Below are 24,709 nucleotides of genomic sequence, written 5' to 3'. Positions count from 1 at the left end.
CTCTCCTTCCGGCGGTGCGCTTAACAGTAAGTACCCACGGGATTTCCGTTCTTTACGCAGCATTTATAAAGAATGTGTAATAAAGAGTTATTTAAATGCAAGTATGAATTGGTTTGTACGAGGCTTAGAGTACAAAAGTTAATGGGATTCCATTAAATTATTATTTTTAAATTAATTTTCTCGAGCTCTTATCTTTGTAAACGGTCCATTGCGATTTTCAAGTGATAGTTCAAAATTTCACTGAATAATTAACTTGCCTTACACAGCGTTAAAAAAATTGTACTTATTTCATCTCTATCACTGGTGGCGCTTTACAAGTCGCAGCCGTTCCCTAAAGTGTATAGCAGTCAAAATATTTAACTCGAAGTTGCTTAACAACAGAGTATACATTTGGTATTTCACAAATATAGTTCCTTAATATTAAAATTAAGTAATGTAAAAAAGAAATCCGTCTAGAGGGAAAGCATCCACTGTCAAATCTTGAGCTGTCTTTTGTCTGATTGAATAGTGGGCTTTGACCATCACTTTTATAACATACCCATAGTATGTTTAACCATATCAACGGTTTCCCTTATTCAACGTTCTCTTGGTGTTTTCTACTTCATAAGAAATTTCAAATTATTTTGAAAATCACTTTTTAACGATATGTTGGGCCCAGCATGGCCAGGTGATTAGGGTGTTCATCTGTGGGTTCAAATCCCAGTCACACCAAACATGCTTGCCCTTTCATCCACAAAGGCATAATAATGTGACGGTCAATCCCATTGTTCGTTGGAATAGCCCAAGAGTTGGCAGGGGGTAGTGATGACTAGCTGCCTTCCCTCTAGTCTTACACTGCTAAATTATGGATGGCTAGTACAGATAGCCCTCATGTAGCTGTGCACAAAATTCAAAACAAACAAATTAGCTGTGATGATTCAGGTTTAAAGTTTTTTTTCTGTCATATGAAAGCTTTTGTCAGACCTTTAAGTTCCATAAATTTTTATATAAAGATACCTTAAAACCTCATGTATGACTCTTCATGGTTTCTGCAGGCAGTGAATGTCTTCGTCTGATATCTGTTCCACTACAAATAACACAATTTCAAATTAACATTCACTAGATCATTTAAACATTTCCTGAGAGAAATATTTCAACACATTTTATTCTAATTTTAATCTATTATCAAACTTTTTCAAATATGAAAGATTAAGTCTGAAATAAGTGTTTTCCTGAAGCTATATATGCATTAAACATACTTTGATAATAACATACTGAACTTTGTTTAGAAATGTTTAAAATCTTCTTAATGCTGTATTTTGAGATTTTTCAGTTTGTTTCATATATTAACAAAAAGCTACACAACGACTATCTGTGTTAGACGTCCTGAATTTTAAGCTGATAGACTAGAAGGAATGCAAATAGTTAACATAACTCACTATCAACTTTTGTTGCAATAAGCCAAGAAGAAAAGAACAACTTTCGTCTTACTCAATATTTAGCTGTACTTTTGGTTAGGCTATTTTTATTCTTATATCTCAACTTAATACAAGTTCTCTTGTTAGTGGTACTTAATTATTTCGTATATTGTTACCTGATGTTGTTCAGTGTTCTTACAGATCTAAGCATATTTTAAAGAGTTTCATTTATTATACTATTGTACATTATATTAAGCTGCACATTTTAATACTCTGGGATCACTGAATGTTTTGTTAGATAGGTCATGTAAGGATCTTTATTTCATTGTATATACAAATGTCAAGAACTAATGCTGTGAAACTTTTATACTTTCATAGTAAGGATTTGTTTTTGTCAGTTGTTGGAAAGTTTTTCTCTCTTCCCCCCCACTGTTTAAGAATAAATTATTGGTAATCACTAAAACATATCTATTTACACTTTATTAATTTTTCTAGTTTTTTCAGTACAAACAACAATCACTCACAGAAAAAAAAATGTCTATTTATCTATTTTTTCAACAGATTCCCTACTACTGCTACTTTTTGAATACTGTTCTAGATTCCTGATGAGCGACCCCTGGTGATGACTGAGTAAGGATGACAGGTGTCCACCACTTGCCATGGAAAGGGTTGCACAAACTTGTGCTTGCATCACTTCTAATGATGGAAGCTGACTATAAGCTCTCAACCCCTCTCGGCTGAGCAGCTGATTGTCTATAATTCCACCTGTAAGAGTAATTTAAGAAAGATGCAAAACATCAGTAACATTAACAGTGACATTATATGGTAATATAATACACATATGTTTACAGAAACCATTTGATTAAAGTTATTTTATCTATACCATATAATAATTTCACACCTTAGTACAAAATACCTGTACATACACCTCAAACTTTCTGTATACACACCAAGAAATGAAGTAAAAGAAAGCACTACACAAAGAGTAAATTGATGGATCAGTCCCAGATAAAAGAAAATGATAAGTTACAAAACTGTGACCAATGCATAGCCTAGTTAGGACAACTTCCTCCTTCTGATCCTAATGGAAACAAGATGGCCAAAGAACAACAGAAGGCTTTTATCTGGAAAACCTTATTACGATGATGCTCACTCCAAATCGACTGCCAACTGGCATGAAGTTGAGCCTCCAGTACAGGACTGTAGTCAATAAATAGGATAGGCATGGCTGTGACAACACCAGAGCAGATAGACTTAACCTCAGCATCAGTTAACTCATTCCTACAAATACCGAAGTGGCCAGGTATCCAGAAAAACTGGATAAGAATAGAAGATACAGACAACTAGGCCAGCTGTTGTTGAATATAATCAAGAATAGGATAAGAACTAAAGCTAAGCAATTCCAGGGCTGTAAGAGATATAGCATGCAACTTAACAGTGAGCACAGAAACAGTCGAAGAGATCCTGTGAGCAATCACCAAGTCACAACAAACCGTGGCAAATCCTACAGTCATCAGATTTCGAACCATCTATATAAACCAGAATGAAAGAATGGTTCGAAAGATGTTCTGCAAAGAAAAGATAGTACCTCCAATGAGAAGTATCCACCTTCCTCAGATAACTGGCAGAACCATAGACTGGTGACTCATTGTCCATGAAACCCACTCTGGGTGGGTGAGAAGAGATTGGTTGATTCAAGGAACCAAAATAGCCAAGCATGAAGCATCCTCTGTAAGACCTTACAGAGACAGCTAGTCAAAGCAACTGGGCAACAGTTAAAAAGAATCTTCCCAGGCTTAGATAAAGGGAAGGCAGTAGCCTGACACCAAGAATCAGGTAAAATATTATCCTGCCAGATCCAGTTAAAAACTACTAGAAGAATAACAAAGAGGAAGGAGAGAGATGGCACAGCATGTCACAGCAAACTGGAAAGCAATGTGGTTGGAAAGAGTGGGATATCTGTGAAAGCTATCCCAGGCCTGTTTTTGAGCCTTCCCTGCAGGCAAGACTCCACCATGGATGAAAATACTGTGGAAAATGTGTCAAGGTCTTATAAATAGACTATAGATAGCAGACAAACAATGAGTTTGATCATCTAAACCACTGGCACTATAAACATCAAACTAAGACATCAGTCGGCAGCATAATTCCATCATTATGAATGGAGACACAGCATACAGCAGAAATTTCTTGGCTGTCAAAATCAGTAAGGATCTGCGACTTGGGAACATTCTTCAAATCCTTCTCATCAACAACTCCGTGGGAGGAATTGAAATTAGCATGGGAAGTAACCTCAATGGGTATATCCTCAAGAGGAAACCACTATGTTTGGGGTAGATTTTTACACCAAGATATCCCCATAATGTAGCTTCTTTATAGACTTGGGTGAGCCAAAAAGCCCATCTTATCCCTTCTCAATTAAAAAAAAAGGAGACATTTGCATAAAAGGTTTGTCTGACAAAGAATGTAGCATGATAAAATGACGTACAGGTGCAGAAGAAAATGGAGACTGTTTATCAGTCTTCAAGATGTGGTACTTACTGATAATCTCTTTCTTTATTATTTTATTTTGATTTGTGGGATACATAACGAAAAAAGAAATAATCAATATCCACTGACCCCACCCCACCATGGAATCCTAAGAGGAGACACATTACATTGCCAAAAACGAACATTGCAGCAATGCCAAGTTTTCATGAGCACCATACCAACACACCAACATCAGAAAAAATGTCCACAACACCCACTGAGAATGCTAAACACTGGTATTCAGTTGACCCTAGCTCAAACGAACAAGCTGATTGGCTATGGGGGGAGGGGGGGTAACCTCAAGGCCATCCATCTACAGGAATTCAAGGACAAGGTGGTGTGTTGGGGTTGGACCTCCCAACTTCCAGGATCCTCTCATCCCCTTCACAGGTCTCCACACATGGTAAAAATATGGATGTTCAGGTCCCAGAGAAAGTAAACTGAAAAAAAAAAGCCCAAAAAACCTTCTCTGGGAGGTCCCTTCACCTTGTACAGGCATCCACACCGAGTGGCCTTAGGAAGGACATTGAACTGTTGGAAAGGGTTCAAAATAGTGCCTGTAATGGAAGGGTTATCAACAAGGTGTGATTGAAATATCTCAAACTGTTTTCTTTTGATAAAAGTTAGCAATCTGATTGAGGTGTTTCAGATCGTAAAGAGAATTGATAGTTTTGACGCATCATCTTTTCTCATACTTAACAGCAAAAATAATAGGAACAGGGGAAACAAATATAAATTTTGGCAGGGTAGGGGTCATTTTCAGCTAAAACATTTTTATTTTTCTAAAAGTGGTTATCTTTTGAAATAGGGTACCTTCAGATGTTGTATGGACAGTAGATATAAGGAGTTTAAGAAAACTGGAAGCTACAAGTGATAAGGATTGATTTTTAATTTTTTTAAAATTTATTTATAAATAATTTTAGTTTAGTGTAGAAGATGAAAAAGCCAAGATGAACCAACAGGTCCCATATTGTCCCAAAACATTAAATTTTCTTATAATCCTTGCATGGAAATACTTCAGTTTACATCAAGTTTAATTAAATATAATATTTTCCTCCTGAATGAGGGTGTTGTTATTTTTATAGTTTCTTTTTTCAGTACAAGCTAATGTTAACAGTTTTTCATATCTATCTTGTGAAAGTTTCACTTCTCTGTTATTTATGAAAGAACAGTTAACCTACATGAAAAGATTGTTTCTCTAAAGATAAAAAATATGGGAAAATACTTGAAACACGGAAGACAGTTTTGAGAATTTATCCTGATATTTTGAATGTATACACAAAATATACAAATTTTTATAATGCTAACTGAAGTTCTTGTGACTATTATTGTTAAGCGTTTCTTAACAGAATGAGTTGTTGCATTTTTATCTGTCAGTTACTACACATTCTCACCAATTTATATGCCACTCAATTGTAGTCAGGTCCTCCATGGATTTTCATTTGTCAATTAACAGATGATTTAACTAACAAAAAAGGAAATTACAGTAAAAATTGCATTAAATAATTTCATTTCAATGGATCTTTTATATTTTGAGGTACTTCATTTTGGTGAAATAATTATAAATAAGATCTAATTAATAGAAAGACAAGTCACTGTGACATTCTTAACTGCATGAAAGTGAAATGCTTACAAACTATGCTGCATTTTTCACTGTATTTTACTAGAGCACAGATAACAAATGTAACCACCCTGTTTATATTCTATTATTCCATTTTTGTATTAAAAATTGACTTTTTTTATTCACAGTAATGCTGGAAAACCTTTGACAGAGCAGAATTAAAAACTAAGTTTTTAATATATATTAAAGAAAATTCTTCTGATAAAGTGTTATTTGATTCAAGTGATTTATTTTAGAGAACAATTGATGAATATATTTTGTATAGATTTTCTAGCTGACTAACTTCATGAGGCAAATCATACTTTAGATTATTTAGAAAGCACTAACTTATATATAACAAAAAACAAAACTTTCCTTGCAAGTCACTATACTTAGAAATAATTTCTCCAAGTTTTAAGCAACTCAATAAAAATCATGCACACTAAAATCCTATTGTTTTATCATTTTTTTAGTTATGAAATTGTAAATATGCAACATGTTAAGTCAAGCAACTGCATATTGAAGATACTAAAAGAATAAGCTAGTAAAGACAATTGTTCAAATCTTACTCCACATTAGCTGATAATTTATGCTAGAATATATATATTTAATACAACCATATGCCAAATGCTTACCAAGTAAAATAAACTGAGGCATTTTCTTGTCAAGTTGTAACAGTTTCAAAGCACGGTCCTCTGGACTTAAAACTATAGCATTGTGAGATGTTATCAAATGAAGAATGCTTTCATAGGGTGTTCCCGTCAAAGCAAGTCTAACAGTGCTGTTGTTGTAAGTCCTCAGATGAAAATTCTAAAATGGACAATTAAAGACTATTCAGTGATTTTTATTTTTCTCTTTTTAAATTCCCATAAGCATTCCTATGAAGAAAACAACTGTTCTACTGCAATAGGTTGTCTATTAAGTCAGTTTAACCCCTTGTAGATGTGTTGGTTGTTTTGCCCAACCCTACAGCTACCACTTATCCATGAAACTATACACAACTTTTAAACCAGTAAGTATATTTAAGAAATTTGACAAGTTTTAAAAACATTGTAAGTCTTTTCTTTAAAAAAAATCCAATTTTGTTATTATGTATTTTTACTACAGATTTGTCTGAATTTATGAAGTCAGAGTTTGATTCCAACTATTACTAGTCTAAGTGCAAGGTGATTTTCATGTTTTTTCTTTTGCAGTTTTCCGATTCCATTTGAATTACCTACTAAATTAATAACATTTTTTTTCAGTAAAACTTTATAATTACTCTACCTTAATACCATATATGATCTCGGTTCATTTGACCTACTTCGAAACCAAAATAAAATAATTAAGAAATAACTCAAAATTACCTCCCTTTTTTTTAATGTAAGTTTATATTCTTACAACCAAAACTAATACAATTCAAATCTCCTGGTCATTTATGATTTATTGCTTTGGTACTTCTTTGATTAGTGCCAAAGAAAATTATCACAACTGTAAAGTTTTGAAAACAACACACTGAGTTATCAGTAGATTCAGTCAAATTTAAACATGTAACAAGACACCCTACTGAATTTTTTAAATCTATTTTTTACAGGAATGTTGTTAGTACTTTACTTATTTTGTACTTTAAATACATAATTTAGAAAACATCACATTGCAACAAAAAATGTTCAACACTATATTAATTTAACTGACTCTATAACTAAGCTATATGTGTATAAAAATAATTTCCTTACTAGTCAATACAATCTTTATGACAGCAAACTATGAAATTAATACAGAATAGCTAAAAAACAATTCTAAGAATGAGCTAACATTATGAAAGTAGTAAATTAAGAATTTTCCCTTTCCGTTTATTATAATCAATCCAACTGCAAATGTTAAAGAGGATTATTTCCATTTTTTAAAGACACCATGTGTTAAGAAAGGCATGGCAAAGGATTTTCAGTTTATAACAAAGAACGCTGATGTTACAAAAAGAACAGAATGTAATTTTTGAAGCTTGAATACTTAGAAATTATGTTAGGGATGAAAATATATTCTACAATTGGCAATTCAGGGCAAAGAAGTTTTATGTGATAAGTAAGAGAGAACAATAAAAATTTATATAAATATTTCTTTTTGAACTTAAAAATTATACAATATTAAAATTTAAGTAGTCAAGTATATTTTGAATTGAAATTTATTAACACATTTATAAGTAGTTTAACTAAATTTTGCACATAACTATACAATGTTTGACGTAAGCACTTTGGCCTATCCACATACATAGGGTTAAATACAAATATAAAATGAAAATTTGTTTTGTTGGGTCTTCCTGTAGATGTCTTGTCACATTCATTAAGACACAGTGTAAGATATTTTATACTGACTGAAGCAAGACATTATTTCATCATATATTAGACATTGAAAGCAGGTGTGGTGGAAATATGATACACGTTTAACATCATGATATGACATCCCACAAAGTAATTAAAAGAAACCTGACTATTATCACAAGATTATAAAAGGCAAGCTTGAAAGAAAATGTTTCATAAAATCAATCAACAAACATATCTAACACTTTTTAACAGGCTTAGTTCTTACTTAATTAATCATTCATGAAAAATTCCAAGTATATATTATAAAAATTATTAGTTCATTCATGCTGTTCCTGGACAGTAAAACTCGTTACAACTCAAAATATTTACTAAATTGTTGATACAATAAATTTTTTTGATATTTCATATTCTGTGAAATATAACTTAACTTAAACTTATAAATCTCATTTAAATGAAACTGATGGAACAGAGGAATCATCATATTAACTTTTTTGGCTGCACAGTAAGGACTTTATACAGGAGTAAAAACATAGTGTTGACATTTCAACTGTATATCCTAGGTTTCATACAATTAAAAAATACATTTTCAGATTTTTTACTTTAAGTATGGTTGTCAATTTTGAGTTTTTAATTATTCAGAGGGAGGATATAAATGAGATAAAAAATTTCATAGCTACAATTTCACAACATGGGATAATTTCCAAATAATACAAATAGGAAATTATTCATCAAATCATTTTTGTAGTTTAGTGAGCTATACCCAACTGTGGTAGATTTCTGTGAAATGATAGCATACATTACACTTCTTAAAGCAGCTAAGAGTGCATATTCACATAACCATAAATGACCATGTTCCTTTTACAACATTCTAGATAAAAAATAACCAACACCTTAAAACAATTTCCCTTCAAGTTTCTAAACTTCATTTCTTGTCCTTATACAATTTAGGAATTATGTCACCTCTCACTTACTTTTCATTGTTATTTAATATTTAACTCACCTGCTTGAAAAGCATATTATGTATTTTCTTTTTTTCTTCTTCAGTAATTGGATTTCTGTGAAAGAATGCAATTAATCTTGATTCCTTCCATTCTTTCATTAACTTATTAGCAAGAAGTTGTTCATACGGATGTATCTACGAATCACAGAAATATCTTGGCTTTAGTGGACAAAACAATAACACAGACACCTTAACAATTTCAATAGTTTTACAGGTCCACTATAAATGGATAAGCTCATGTTTTATCGGTATATAATAATGGTTTTGGGAATCTAGTGAGGTGTAATTATTTGTTCTGTTATATTCTCAGCTGTGTAGGAGATTTCAATTTTAAGGTTTTATTATCAGTTACTCATTTATTTCAATCCTTCAGTTATGTGAAGGGTTTCCACCATGAACAACCAAGGCCTCAGGTATAGTCAATGGATATAAAGAAAACAAGCTTTGCCCTTTCTAATATTTTGTTCAGTTGCAAACTGAAAACCTTAAACAGTTTTCCATGCTGCTAAAATGGTGTTACCACGAGATAATTCATTTACACAATTAACTCAATTATAGTTCAAAAGATTAAAGTGTAATTATATTTTTGTCCATCTGCTGTGACCCAACATATTTTACTAATTAAAATATAAATCAAAATTATGCATATTATTTCACATGAAAGATGGTAGCACTAATAATTTTATCTCCACTGGACATTCATCTGCATCAAGTTTACTTGTTGATTACAAAGTTAAGCAATGTTATTTCAATTTGTCTGAATTGAAGCTGCAAAACTTACAGGTATTTTATGATTACATATACCTGTTTGACTCACTACCTAGTTAATCTGAAGTTCCAGCTTCAGATGATAGTATAAAAGTTCAATTTACACACTGTTTTTTTCATTAAAGGTTGAACCCAAAGTTTTAAAATCTTCATCACAGTTTCTCATCACACAAGTTTTTTACATGCTGAAAAGTATAAAACTACTTCTGTACACTTGGTAACAATTGTCCCCTTTTACAAACCCATAAAAATGGACTGTAGTTCTAATGTAGTGTTACCCAGAACAGGAACAGATGAACTGGCACGTAACAGAGGAATGCTTTTACACAGGAATTTTATTCTTCCAAAATTACAATTTCTCTGCATTAACTTTCCCATGTATGATATAGTAAAATGTATGGGTTCTAGAAACCAATACCTGATTACTTTCATTAGTATTTAATGAAAAATCTGACGTCACATGGTACTGTCATACAAGATCCGATACCATATGATATAATCTTTCAAAAACAGATTAAAGCTTCTTATTCAAATGAATAAACTTACAGGCATTTCTATAATTGTTTTAGAAATTTCTGTACAACGTTCCCAAACTGGTTCTGTTGGTTTAGAAATTATTGGTTTGGTTGCCTCCAACATTAACTTTCGAGGAAAATGTGGTTCCCGGGGGTTCCTGACCCTCACTTTACTTCTGTGGCGCACCTGCATCCAAGGTGTTTGCCACATGGCCACTGTAAAAGAAAAATGTTTTAAAAAATATTTATCTTTTCAAATTGGAAGAAATTTAGACTGACTGATCTTTCAAGAAAGCTTATGAAACTTTTATTTTTAAATTAGAAAAATATATATATGAAATGTTAGGTAAATTAAAATCAACAATTTCTGAAATATCTTTTGAACTCTATTGAATTTCATCAATATACATATTGCATCAGAAATATAAAAATGATTGGACACTTGCTCATAACACCAAAGCCCCAAATCTATCTTATGAAATCCTTAAAACAATACTGGAAAACATTTGCTTCTTGAAGACAATGTTTTAAATTTTGAATACATTATATGCAGATAAATCAAACCCCATTCTAAAAGTAACTTCTTCATGAACCTCAGATCTATATCTTACCAATAACAGGTAGTACCTCTGACCAGACATCATGGGTTATTTACAAATAACCATTTATTTACCTATGTTTGGCACCATCACAGTACATATTCTTCAAACTTCAACATGAATTCTTTGCCATCATTGGCTGAGCATGAATAACATGGTATGAAGCATCTGAACTGGTGCCTTGAAAATCCTATCAATAAATCATGTCAATGTTGTTCAGTTGTTAAAGTCATTGCTACATGTTTAACATTACAGTAGAACTTTGCAGACAATAATTTTTACAATTTAATGAAAACACACTGATTTGTTTAGGCCTTATTCCAACTTGCTGGAACTTGTTAAATGGAATATAGAAATTTCTTATGGTATAAGAATTCAGCTGAAGATGAGGTGCATAGTCTTACAGCAGAAAAGATTAGTAAGAATACTTAAAAACATAATAAGAGGAGCTGTAAAGGTATTCAAAGAATATTACACTGTCAAAGTTACTGTGGATGACAATGTCAGAAATCTCTCCAGCAAAGTTAAAGAGGTGCATATTTTATATGTTTACTTATGTAAACCCAACATATGACTTTAAACTCAAGAGTACTCACTATTTCAAGAATATCTCCCACAAAAAATGGTAAATCTTAAAACTTGCCAGATTTTATTGTAATAGCCAGAAATGATGCTCTGGTTTTATCTTCTGATGTTACCTTACCTGGTGCTAGCTGTGAAAAATATTCAGTGAGCCAGTATTACATTAGTATTTGCCAGCAGTATTTTAACTGCCCGATGAAAGTGTGGCACCAATCTGGTGCCCTGTAACCTAGTAGGTTTTAACCCCTTTTTCCCACATTGTGTTAGCAATGACTAAGTTTTCTCAAAACTTTTGCTGAAATGCAGTAGTGCTTGTATATCTTTTTTTGGCATATCTTGGACAGTGACTAACATTGGGTGATCTTTAACTGCACCTAGAATGCCTAGCTCCAATTGATGAACAATACAGTGAATATAAATGTGGTCTTAGTTATGAAAATCTACTAGCCACACATTTAACACCTATATTGACACTGGTCTCATCTGACCCTACACCCCCTAAGTTTTTCTTTCCAGTGTTTATACCCATATTTGATCACAGACCTGCCAATTACTTCAGTAACTCAATTAGCATAGGCATGCTCCAAATCTTCCAGACCTATAATCCATCAGAGGTTCACTGTATAAAAACTGGCAATAAACTCTCTCTACTTTAATGATGTTACAACCAATTGGTCCATCATAAGTTATAATTTTAATATGCTGAAAACCTATTTCTGATAGGTACTTACCTCCTTTCACAAGGTTACCTATTTTTGTTCAGTGCTACCCTATCTCTCTCTCTCTATACACACCACAAGCCTTTCTACCCCCAACTGGAAACAGTATATTCCAATGTCTTTCATACACATCATCAAGTGTCATCAATCAACCAATAGTAACACAGCATGATCAGACAATGCATGTGGCTCCCTCTTCACTCCTTTACTGCACAAGCCTTTCTACCCCCAACTGGAAACAGTATATTCCAATGTCTTTCATACACATCATCAAGTGTCATCAATCAACCAATAGTAACACAGCATGATCAGACAATGCATGTGGCTCCCTCTTCACTCCTTTACTGAACCTTCACTTTGAAGTTTGGCAGAAGTATATGGGAAGAGTAATGGAGGTAAGTGCCTCCTAGAAAAATATTTTCAGTATAGTGTAATTATAACTTCCAATATGGAATGTACTTCTTCTGATAAGATGGGCTAGACTCCCATACTAAGGAGAAGCAGGACTGGTGTGAGGAAATAACAGAAACACCTCTCAAAGCCTCTGAAGGATACCTCTGATAATGAGAAAGATCCACAAATTACAGCAGGGGAAACACATCGTTTCTGAGCTATGCATACTCTTCACCCATGGGCAAATTTGTGAAACACAAGGGTGTAATTTGTGAGGTACAAAATAGATAGGGTACATAGGACAGTACTCAGCAAATCAACTACACCCAAAACCTCCTCTACAGGGTACTTAAACCTACACAAATGTAGAATAAAAATCATACAGTCCTCATCTCCAATCTAGTGATTAGGGATTAAGAACCACTACAATTACTGAGTACTACACAAGAATCCACAGCAATACCTACAGCAATCTGGTACTATCCATCCAGCAACAAGAAGATGGATTCAACTTAAGTAAGGACTTGTGTTAATTGGTTCACTTGAATCCAACACCTCAATACTGGGAACTGACAACTATACGTGGGTAAGATGCTGTGATTGTGTAAATAGCATCAAGAGGTCACATCCACCAGTGAGGGGTCAGACCAACTCCTGTTACAGCTACATCAAATCAACACCAGCAGAACACCACTGCCCTTCTCTCAACTGAATTGTTACTGTTAACTTTTTTTGTGAAACCATTCAGTAGGATGCTTCCACAGTCAACTATTCCAGTGGCTTAAAACTGGAAAATGGTAAAGTTTCCCATGTTCTACATGAAGAAAAGGGAAGAAAATGGATAGGATAGTAACATCATTACTGAAGACAGGGCAATGGGTGACCACAAAACCCTATATTCAAAATATATCAGAGTTATTCACCCAAGGCATGGCAGGGATGGACAGCTGTCTCCTTCTGTTACACCCATGGGAAGTACTGTCTGGAATGAACATGTTTATGAAGCAATCATCATGAGGTAGATAACCTTCCAGTGATCTTCTGAAACATCCCACCTCTAATGTGAGCATTCAGAGTCACAGATGACTGAGCATGAATCTTCATGGCTTACCATAAAAGATTTGAAAATAAAGAAAATGGTCAGGAACCACCCACCACAGAATGGAATCCATGTAAAGAAACTGGTCAGGAACCACCCACCACAGACTGGAATCCATGTGATAAAAAGTATGAAAGTGAAAGAAAAGCTCCTGAGAAAGAGGAAAAGGAACAAAACGTACCTGTTAAAGTCACACTGAAGTCTAGAACACAGCCACAGGTGGAAGGCAAAACCCCTACTACTAGCTCAAAATGCCCATCTCAGAAATCAATGACTGGCTGTCAATCCCAAGTGATCATGGAGGGAATGAAAACACTCCCAGAGATGGTGAATTAGGTTGATTGCTCAATGCAAAGTAAATTCTGAACTGTAACTGACAGATGCAGGCCTGTAATGTGATCTCAAGGAAGAGGGTAGGAAATGGGTAATGAGAGATAGTAAGGGGAAGGAAACTGGATAATGAAACCTTCCTGAAATAAACTTTATCACCCATTGATGAAGAGAAACTGGCAAGGATGAAACACCCACAGTCAATATTCAACAGGGATCAAATCCTCAAAGTAATCATGGGTACTGGTAGCAATGGGTGGTACTCCATCAACGAAATTATCAAAAAAGAAGTACCCAGGATTCATGGAGCAGGGAAGGGTTGGGAGAAATAAGTAGCATAAAAGGTTCCAACTGAGACAGACCATCTGGGAAAAGAAAATTTTCCATCCATAAATGTTAAATAACCATAAACCAGTTGAGAAGTGACATGTTTATGACAAGATGCAAATCCTCAGTATTCTGGAGGGATACAAAAGAGATTAAAAATCCAATGATGGGATACTACTGAAGACTTCTGAGCAAAGAAAAACAGTCTAATAAATATCACTAAATAAGAAGCAGGAGGGTAGTCATTAGAGAACAGAACATCCCAACAAGTCCCAGCAGCAGTACAACCAAGTAAGGAAGGGCAGGGCTGAAGAATTCATAAATAGATGGAAACATCCCTCTCCAGAAAATTCCTCTGGGATATGTTGAAGTGCCCAGAAATGAAATGTAGGGAGAAGAAGTGACATAGGAGGATGGTAAGAAAAAGAAGAAATGAAAAATGAGCATTAGAGAGCAAAATCAAAGGCATTGAGTTCCTACACTAAGCAAGCAAAAGACTGGGAGTCCAGAAAAGAAAAGGGAGAATGGCTGTAAACTATTATAAAAAGAGTGAAAAAGGTGAGGAGAAAAAGTCATGTGGTGATGATTGCAGAGTTGTTTGAGAAAGGAACCAGTATGTACCCAAATACCTAGTGATGGAAGAAAGACAAAGTAATCCTAAAACTTAATTATTTGGAATTAAGAACAAGATAAATCAAAGGACACAAGCAAGAAAGAAAGGAATGAACATATCTGAGAATTGTTTGGTTGGTTGGTTTGGTGTTTCATGGTGCTAGGCTATCTGCACCAAACATCTGGTAAAAAGTTAAAATTAAAGTAAAATTATTAAAATTCATGAAAGGAAATTGAGGTAAAATGAAACAAAGTTTAATTTTTGAATTAAAAATATAAATAACATTAAATACAATATTTTATCTAATCTACAACAGAAAGAGAAACACTACAGTAATACATGTTGTTAAGAACTTTCTGTAGCATAATTGAAATTACCATAACTTGCCAGGATGACTAATGGGTACCTTCAAACATCAGTGTTAGACACCTGGAGTTGGCCTTTCCACTCCTGGTTTTGAGTTATTTGACGTTATAGCCATTTTCTAATTTTAAATCGAACTAGATGTAGTTTGATTCTTAAAAGGGAATCACATTAAAAACAGTCAAATTTATAAAATAAAAAACATAAATAGCATTAGAAATATTAATGACCTTTAAAAAACTAAAAACATTTCTAAGGATGAAAGTGTCACCATCACCAATAACACTGTATAACATTATGGGTAGGCCTTGGGACAAAACGTTTCAAATGCCTTTGAGAGTTGTAACGTTAGCAAGAGAGTAAAATGTGATCTGAGTGTTACACAGAGAACACATTGGTGCATCAGTCCCAGATAAAAGAAAGCGATGAGTTAAAAAATGTGTATTCTAGTTAGGACAACTTCCTCTTTCCAATCCTTATGGAAGCAAGACAGCCAAAGTCCAATGAAGAGTTTTATTTGGAAAAAATTGTTTTCACACTGTTCACTCCAAGTCGACTATCAACTAGCCTGAAGCCAAGCCTTGAATACAGGACCATAGTCCATGTATGGAACAGGCACAACAGTGAGCTCATTCTTGCGAATACCAATGTGGCCTAGTATCCAGAAAAACTGGATGGAAGTAGATGTTAGAGAAAAATGGGCCAGTCGGTTTTGAATATCAGTGAAAACAGGGTGAGAACTAACAAAGTAATTCCAGGGTCAGTAGAGAACAAAGCAAGTCAGTATAAATAGAGTAATTTGAGTACTGCTAAGCTTCTATATGATCCTGGGCAAGACAAATGGTATACAGTTCAGCAGTGAACACAGAAACTGTAGAGGAAATTCTGTGCACAACCACCAAACCACAACAAACTATGGCAGAGCCCACAAAGCCACCTGATTTTGAATCATCTGTATAAATAAGAATGGAAGAATGGTTCAAATAATGTTCAGCAAATAACAGACAGTATTTCCAATCAGGAGTATCTGCTTTTCTCAGATGACTTAAAGAAAGGTCACATTTGGGGACTGTAATAAGCCAAGGTGGGATGGGCTGACCAGTGGATACAGCAATGTTATCCAAGAATAGATCCAATTCATCCAACTGTACCTGAATACAAAGGTCAAAAGGAGCAATGACAGATAGTCTGTTCTGAAAAAGTATGGCCCACTGAAGGAAAAAAAAACACAACCCCAGGTGGAATGCTTTGGTAAGGAACAAAGTTTCAAAGCAAATAGTAAAGACAGTTGCAAATGCTGAAGGTGCAAAGAAGGTGATGTATTATGGGTCTCTTCAGGCAACAGGTAGAGAGAACAAACAGTGATGATACAACATAAGGAAACACAGAGACTACAGCTTCCAAAGGTGTGTTGAGTGGCAAAGACAGGGTGGGCACATACTGATCAATCAACAGTGCCATCCCTCCAAGCACTCATCCATCACACAGCCTGCCATCTCTGTACAAAGAAAACCACTGAAAGGTGACTGTATCGACAGGTTTCAGAAATGTTTCCTCTAAGGAAAGACATACTGGATGGTAGGAAGCAATCAGTGTTTTGATGTCATCTAGATTAGAATATAAACCTCAACAGTTCCATTGTATCAAGGATGACATTTTTATTTATGTGTAGGCAATTATGTGAAGAGAGCCCTTCTGTTTATGACCACGTCTTTTTTCTTTACTGTCTTCATTCGAAGGAGGTCTATTGACATCCATGGATCCTGCCCTGAGTCAATTGAGCAGGTCTTTGTTGCTGGAAGAGGATACCAGCAATTGAGGACATCAACGAATAATTGTTTTGCATCTTGGGGTAGTAGAAGAAGATGTACCCAAGGAAATGCCCATACCCAGAACCAAAGGAAGTGGATCTTGGAGTTTGCTCAAATGAATGTATAGGGACAGAGATGGATGTTGACATTAATTCAACTTTTTAATCATGGAGGTAAAAAACTTTTCATTCGGCTTGAGAACAATTCTTTTGGAGTCACTCTCACTGTAGTAGTGGAACAAAGTGCAGCAGCATACATCCAAGATGAAGTGGTGGGCAGCAACATTTGAGCCTCAGGGTAGGTGAAGTTTTGAATCATCTTCAAATGCTAAACCTCTTTTTTATTCCAACAGTTTAGGGCAAGAACAAAAGTGGAATAGGTGAGAGCCATTGCAATTGATGCAATGAGAGCCTGTTTCACACTTACAGGCATTGTGGTCCTTGCCACCTCAATGAGCACACATCAAGGAACCATGACATGATGTCTTTAAGTGACTGAACTGCTGACACTGGAAACATCTGAGAGGGTTTGAAATATATGGCTGTACCTTGCAATTAAGATAACTTGCCGTGATAGTGGCAGGTGGATATGGTGATGTAAATGTCAGAATGAGCATATTGGTCAGCATCATAATTCCATCTTTACGAGTAAAGATGCGCCTCACTGCAGAAATTCCTTGGGTGAAGAAACCGAGAACCTCTGACTTGGAAATGTTCTTCAAATCCCTCTCAACAATAACTCGTCATGATGAATTCAAAGTAGCATGAGGCGTAATCTTTGAATGTAAAAGGAATTAACTGTATTGAGATGTGGATGTTTCCACCAATATGTCACCAGAGCAAAGCTTTGTTCACTTTTGGGAGCCAGCAAGTCCCTTTAGTCCCTTCTGAACAACAAAGGGAGATATTTGTCCTAAATGTTTGTCTGAAAGAAAATGTTGTGTAAGAAAATGAGGTACAAGTGTTACAGATGTTGAAGATTACTGCTCAAAATTTTCAAGACGTGGTCATTTACCCATGGACTGTTTTTTACCGTTTTATTTCAGTTTTTATTTGGAGGATTCATAATAAAAAAAAATTTTCAGTTGCCACTAACCCCACCCACCATGGATCCCTATGAGGATATGCATTACAATGCCAAACAAGAACACTGCAGCAACACCAGGGTTTCATGAGCACTATACCCAAACACCAGCATCAGATACAATGTCCACAACACCTGCTGAAAACATCCAACACTGGTAATTGGTTGACCCTAGCTTAAGTGGACCAGTCGAATGACCCTAGGGGGGCCACCCCAAGGCTGCCCATCTACAGGAAATCAAGGCCAGTGTTGTGTTAGGGTTGGACCCCTCAACCATCACAATCCTCTCCTCTCCTTCACAGGTCACCATGCACAGCAAACACGTGGGTGGGTGGATGTTTAGATCCCAGAGGAGGTAAACTGAAAGAACAGAACCTTCCTTGGGAGGTCCCTTCACCATGTACAAGAATCCACACGTGGGACATACCCGAGAAATCATATCAAGTAGAAGACTGAAAGGTAAGGGTTTTCCTCAGCCAGTTCGGGGTTACACAAAACAAAGCCAAGTAGGAAGAACAGTTGATCAAATTCATCACCTCCTGATTATTTTCAAACAAAGGTGAAGAAGAATCAGCCATAGAGACAGGAAAAGGAAGCCTAGTATGTATCAGGGAACCCACAACATGTGCAAAATAGCTGTAACACCCCTAACAGTAAGCAAGTTTCCAAAAGTCATTATAGAAACAGGTCCCATATTTTTAAGTTGGTCCCCTTCACTGTACAAAATCAAATATTCAAAGATCTGAAACAAAAGCTAAGTGAATATTAAGTTCATTGTACTGAAAAATCAACACATCTGTACCACATAATGCTGAGGAAAAGTTATTTTGAGTGCAAGTGGAACTATGCCACACAGATTATGTAACCCACCTACTGGTGGAGGGCTTTAGTTGCATAGTGGCATTATCATGTACCAGCATAGTTCACTTTAAACATATGAATTTAAGTGCAAGTTAACTCAAGGATAGTGGTAAGCAAATGCCATACAAAGACAAGCAAGAGATATAGCTATTCTCTGTGGGAAGAGAGATACTGTCTTGGAATTTTATCTGTGGTTCCTGTAGTCAAAAAGAAGTTTGAAACAGTAGAATGAGATAGAAATGCAGTTGATCAAAGTCTGGTAACAGTAATTAGTAAAGGATGAGCCTATGACCATATACTAGTGCTCAGAAGGGTCACCGTGCATGAAGATTGTATTGCCCTCCTTTAGTAGAGAGCTACAGTATTATGATGACTACATCATAAGCTGGCTCAATACCTATAGACATGCATAGGGGTGCAAGTTTATTCAAGCCATGTGACACGCAAAAGAAATACCATGACAGATACCCGAGAGATGATAATTCTTAGCGGTGTAAAGATGTGAGAGACATTTCTGAAATCTCAAATATTTTTTTGTAACTAGAGGCCTATTAGTCTTACATCAGTGGTAGGAAATGTTTTTGAACATATAATACAAGATGCTTTGTAAAGTTAAAATTCTGTTATACAGTCACCATGGTTTCAGTGGGGAAAATCTCACATAACTAATATTCTATCATTCTTTCCAGAGGTCACTGTTAACATAGATGTGGGTACAGATGTTGATTTGATGTATATGGATTTTCAGAAGGCACTTGACAAGGTGCCTCATAAGAACATTATCTCAGTAAGTGTGGGAGATACTTTACCTTGTTGGATGGAAGTAGGCAGAGGACTGTTATGAACAGAATTCAGTCAAATGGGATTACTGTCACAAGTGGAGTACCAAAGGGCTCAGTGTTAGGATATTCATTCTCTTTTTTTACATCAGTGACATAGAATAAGAATGACCAATAAATTACATAACACTATGTGCATAGGTCATAGCAAATGTGTAAAGCATGACCTTTTATGAAGTACCACTCACAATAATATGTATTTGATGCCAGAATTACCAAATACTTGTTTTACCTTACATTACTGATTTATCAACATTATGTTGTAGAGGAGAATAAATACCAAATACAGTATATAAGGATAATGAAATAAAACTGTAGAAATGCATTTCAGAGATTTTAGAGACTATGCAAACTATACAATGGACAAAAGTATGTTTATTTGTACTTTGAACTGTACGAGTCAGACTGATGTCATCAATTCACTGACATATTTTGAGTACAAATAGCTTTGTAAATTTTATAGAAAGCTTGTCACATTTCATGTCATATACATAGCACATTTGAAATCAGAATGAATATTCCTTCTCCAATACAGGGTCAGTCCAATGGACTGTAACAGTACTCACTAAGTTATTGGTGATATTAAGGTTTGGATGTTGCTTGCCGTTGCTTTACAAAGAATTTGAAATTTGGTGAGCTGGTTTTTACTTATAGTACATCCAAGATAATAGATGTGAGGTATCTTAATTTGAATTATGAGTATAATTTTCATTAAAATAATTTTACAGTTTCATGGAAGAAATGGATATTGGTGTTGTAGCTGATAAGTCACTTAGGCCATCCAAGCAATATGCTGTTGCTAGTGACAGTGCAAATAGGATTTTAGGTTGTATATACAGAAAAATAACTTTAAAGAAATTATAATTTCATATCATAAGTCACTGGTTAGGGCACATTTGGAGTACTGTGTCCTGTACTGGGCTTTTTTACTTTAAAAAAAGGCATTAAATTGCTGGAAGAGGTTCAAAGAAGGGCTACTATGACGATACCTAGGATGTAAAGATTGTCATGTGAGGACAGGTTAAGGGCTACTATGATGATATCTAGGATGTAAAGATTGTCATGTGAGGACAGGTTAAGGGCTACTATGATGATACCTAGGATGTAAAGATTGTCATGTGATGACAGGTTAAGGGCTACTATGATGATACCTAGAATGTAAAGATTGTCATGTGAGGACAGGTTAAGGGCTACTATGATGATACCTAGGATGTAAAGATTGTCATGTGAGGACAGGTTAAGGGCTACTATGATGATACCTAGAATGTAAAGATTGTCATGTGATGACAGGTTAAGGGCTACTATGATGATATCTAGGATGTAAAGATTGTCATGTGAGGACAGGTTAAGGGCTACTATGATGATACCTAGGATGTAAAGATTGTCATGTGATGACAGGTTAAGGGCTACTATGATGATACCTAGAATGTAAAGATTGTCATGTGAGGACAGGTTAAGGGCTACTATGATGATACCTAGAATGTAAAGATTGTCATGTGATGACAGGTTAAGGGCTACTATGATGATATCTAGGATGTAAAGATTGTCATGTGAGGACAGGTTAAGGGCTACTATGATGATACCTAGGATGTAAAGATTGTCATGTGATGACAGGTTAAGGGCTACTATGATGATACCTAGAATGTAAAGATTGTCATGTGAGGACAGGTTAAGGGCTACTATGATGATACCTAGGATGTAAAGATTGTCATGTGAGGACAGGTTAAGGGCTACTATGATGATACCTAGGATGTAAAGATTGTCACGTGAAGACAGGTTAAGGGCTACTATGATGATACCTAGGATGTAAAGATTGTCATGTGAGGACAGGTTAAGGGCTACTATGATGATATCTAGGATGTAAAGATTGTCATGTGAGGACAGGTTAAGGGCTACTATGATGATACCTAGGATGTAAAGATTGTCATGTGAGGACAGGTTAAGGGCTACTATGATGATACCTAGGATGTAAAGATTGTCATGTGAGGACAGGTTAAGGGCTACTATGATGATACCTAGGATGTAAAGATTGTCATGTGAGGACAGGTTAAGGGCTACTATGATGATACCTAGGATGTAAAGATTGTCATGTGAGGACAGGTTAAGGGCTACTATGATGATACCTAGGATGTAAAGATTGTCATGTGAGGACAGGTTAAGGGCTACTATGATGATACCTAGGATGTAAAGATTGTCATGTGAGGACAAGTTAAAGTTTATGAAAGTTTTTCTTGAAGATATACAACTTAGAGGGGATCTGATTGAGATATTTAACTCTGATAAAGGAATTAAACACACAGATGGATCACCTTTTTTCATATATAATGGTGATCGTGATTAGATCATGGAACCCAAGAATAAAATTTGGTGGGGTAGGAGTTATCTTCAGCTATTTATCTGACAAGGTGATTGACCTTTGGGACAGATAACCTTCAGATGTGGTGGATACAGTTAATTTAAGGAACTTACAGGATATGCTTGATAAATATTTAAATAATAAGAGCGCGCTTTGAGTGTTTTATTTTAAAGTTTACTTTAGTGTATGGGATTGCCTAGATGGATAAAAAATCCAATTGTTGGCCTTCAATTATATGTATGCACCTACTACCTAGTTGAATAAGTCATAAAGATGCAAGCTTTAGTTTTAAACAGAATCAAAAATCCATAATTGTTCTTGAAAACATTTAAGAAATGTTACAATTTTTCTGTACAATAGCAAAAACCATGTCTCCAGCCTAATTACTGTCTTTTCAACTAAATACCAGGTACTAAAAATCTTTAGAAATCTGGATTACAATGTTTCATATATTTAGTACAAAAACAGAGAAAACCTATATTTGTGTAAACCTGAAACTAAATGTAAAGTTAGAAATGTGTCAACTATTAGACTGAAAAATGGATATTTGTTTTAGACAAAGAAGTGAAGTCCCTTAAAAACACATCTTTACCTGAAATACGTGCATAATAAACCTCAACATCTACTTATACATTGCTTTTTTATTTCAAATCATAAATGTTAAAACCCTTAATACTATTAAATACTTTTCTCTTTTACATAAATGCAAATTGTAAGATGGAATTAGAACTTATACAATACAAATTAAAATAAGTAGAATGTTTATAAACACACAAAGTTTGACAGTAACTCAATTTTCCTACTATGATTTAGCATGTTTTAAACTACTTAAAATCTTTATGTACTGTGTTTATAAATTATTGTCAAAAGGCTTGCATTTTAAACAAAGAATATAAAAGATCAATAGAAGGTATGAAGAAACTGACTCTAACAAACTTGTGTAAATGATCATAATTACTGTTAAAAATGTAAAATGCGCCAAAATAATGTTTCTTTGTAAGACTGCACTTTATATGCTAAATTATCCATGAAACTAATATTTTGTAAATTTAAATGGAACATTCTATGTACTATATATTCTTCTTACAATGCCAAGAACTTACTTGATTAAATTATGTTGACCTTTAAGGTGTAGTTCCTCATCTATATTATTTCACTTAAGGTGCTACTTTTCATCAGTGATTGTACTGGCAAAAAAGCCAGTACATTCCAAAATACACACATCAAAAAGTATGCCTCCAATTTGTTTGGAAGTTATTATTTGTGATGGGTCCTGAATATAATAGAATGCAATTCTATGACTTAGAAAATGTGTTTAGCTCCTGATAACGTATGCAAATGTTTATAGTACTAATAGGTTTACTAGCTTAATGAATGAGCTGTTATTAGCAGGAATTGAGGTAAGTATCTTAAGCTGTTATGATCATGAGTTTAAGAGAAAAGTCACTAAAAACATGAAATAAAAGTTTTGCTTATAATTGTTATTTCTACCTTAATTTTCCTTGTATGCATAGGTGTAAAAGGATAGTCTTAAAACTGAAGAAACCAATAGTTTCTTGTTCACAGTAACTACCCAAAAATATATTTCCAAGACTCATTTATTTAGTCATGAATACAATACGTAATTGTTAATATAATTCTATGTAATAATTATTATTACACTAGTACACTGTATCAACATCACTCATCACAGCATTATATATACATGTAATGAAATATGAAAACATTAAGCTTTCATACGTAATTGAAATTTGAATTTAAAATTAAAGTTTAACATGAGGTTAAATTATTAAAAGTAAATATGAAAACTTAAATAGAAGTATATTATAAACATCATTACAATTTGTGGTCATTTTACAAATAATGGAGATGATCACTATAAATTAATTAATAATACGTCAATTTAATTAAATTTATATCCTTATAAATGTGTAAATACGATATTAAATCAGCAATAACAATTTATATAACGAAAACAACTAAAGTACCTCTCTTCCAACATCCTGATGCTGCCATTTTGAAACTCATTTTCCCTCTGGAGATAACATTTTGAATCTTCATGGTTAAAAAATGTAAGTTAATTTTAATACTTCAGCTGATTGTTCCCGATCTTACGATGTGCAAGACAGTAAATATTTAACTTTAAAATATTTTTAAATAACCAACTATTTCTAATTATTAAGAACGACTGTATATTTGTATATATTTTCTCAATAAAGAGCAAAGCTAACAGATTAGTGGTGGATGGGAGTTTTTAATCAAAAACAGTCGCTGTAATCTCTTGGGCCGTTCTTGTTTTATTGAAGAGTGGAATTCGACCATCATTTTCAGAGTGCATCTGATCCCAGAGTGCGAAAGGCATTTTGCAGCAATGAACCGAGAACTGTCAATTGATTGACACTCCAAGAATGCAACAAACTTGGCTATGGCCGGTGCAAAATGTTTAACGTCAACTGAAGCGTCACATTTCATAAATACATGTAATACTCTACAATAAACATTATAAAAGAAAATAAACGCTGCCAGGTTAGATTTAATATCATTAAAAAAAAACACCTTATAACTGACAATTACACTTTATTCGAAAATACGCTAGAAGATCAAAATTGTTTCTCCATAAACATA

General features: G+C 34.4%; 1 protein-coding gene across 4 annotated transcripts; it reads right to left on the bottom strand.

Annotated features, from left to right (window-relative positions):
• Window positions 1–868: 868 nt before the first annotated feature.
• mRpL10 (mitochondrial ribosomal protein L10) lies at window positions 869–24,407 on the bottom strand. Of its 4 annotated transcripts, XM_076512541.1 has the most exons (6): window positions 24,073–24,381; window positions 10,141–10,325; window positions 8,827–8,961; window positions 6,162–6,336; window positions 1,922–2,162; window positions 869–1,066 (listed from the first exon to the last, which is right to left on the bottom strand). In XM_076512541.1, exons 1-5 carry the CDS (start codon window positions 24,143–24,145, stop codon window positions 1,936–1,938), a joined length of 795 nt encoding a protein of 264 aa, XP_076368656.1. In that variant the 5' UTR covers window positions 24,146–24,381; the 3' UTR covers window positions 869–1,066; window positions 1,922–1,935. The 4 variants fall into 4 exon arrangements, with proteins under 4 accessions (XP_076368656.1, XP_076368654.1, XP_076368657.1 ...); XM_076512539.1 differs by lacking the exon at window positions 869–1,066 and having other exon boundaries at window positions 1,863–2,162; XM_076512542.1 differs by lacking the exons at window positions 869–1,066; window positions 24,073–24,381 and adding an exon at window positions 23,188–23,208 and having other exon boundaries at window positions 1,863–2,162.
• Window positions 24,408–24,709: the final 302 nt, after the last annotated feature.

Source organism: Tachypleus tridentatus, chromosome 7 (genome assembly GCF_004210375.1).
Source record: "Tachypleus tridentatus isolate NWPU-2018 chromosome 7, ASM421037v1, whole genome shotgun sequence".
Taxonomy (NCBI): Eukaryota; Metazoa; Arthropoda; class Merostomata; order Xiphosura; family Limulidae; genus Tachypleus; species Tachypleus tridentatus.
The sequence above is the reverse complement of the archived record's forward strand: the minus strand, read 5'-3'. Positions and strand labels throughout refer to the sequence as shown.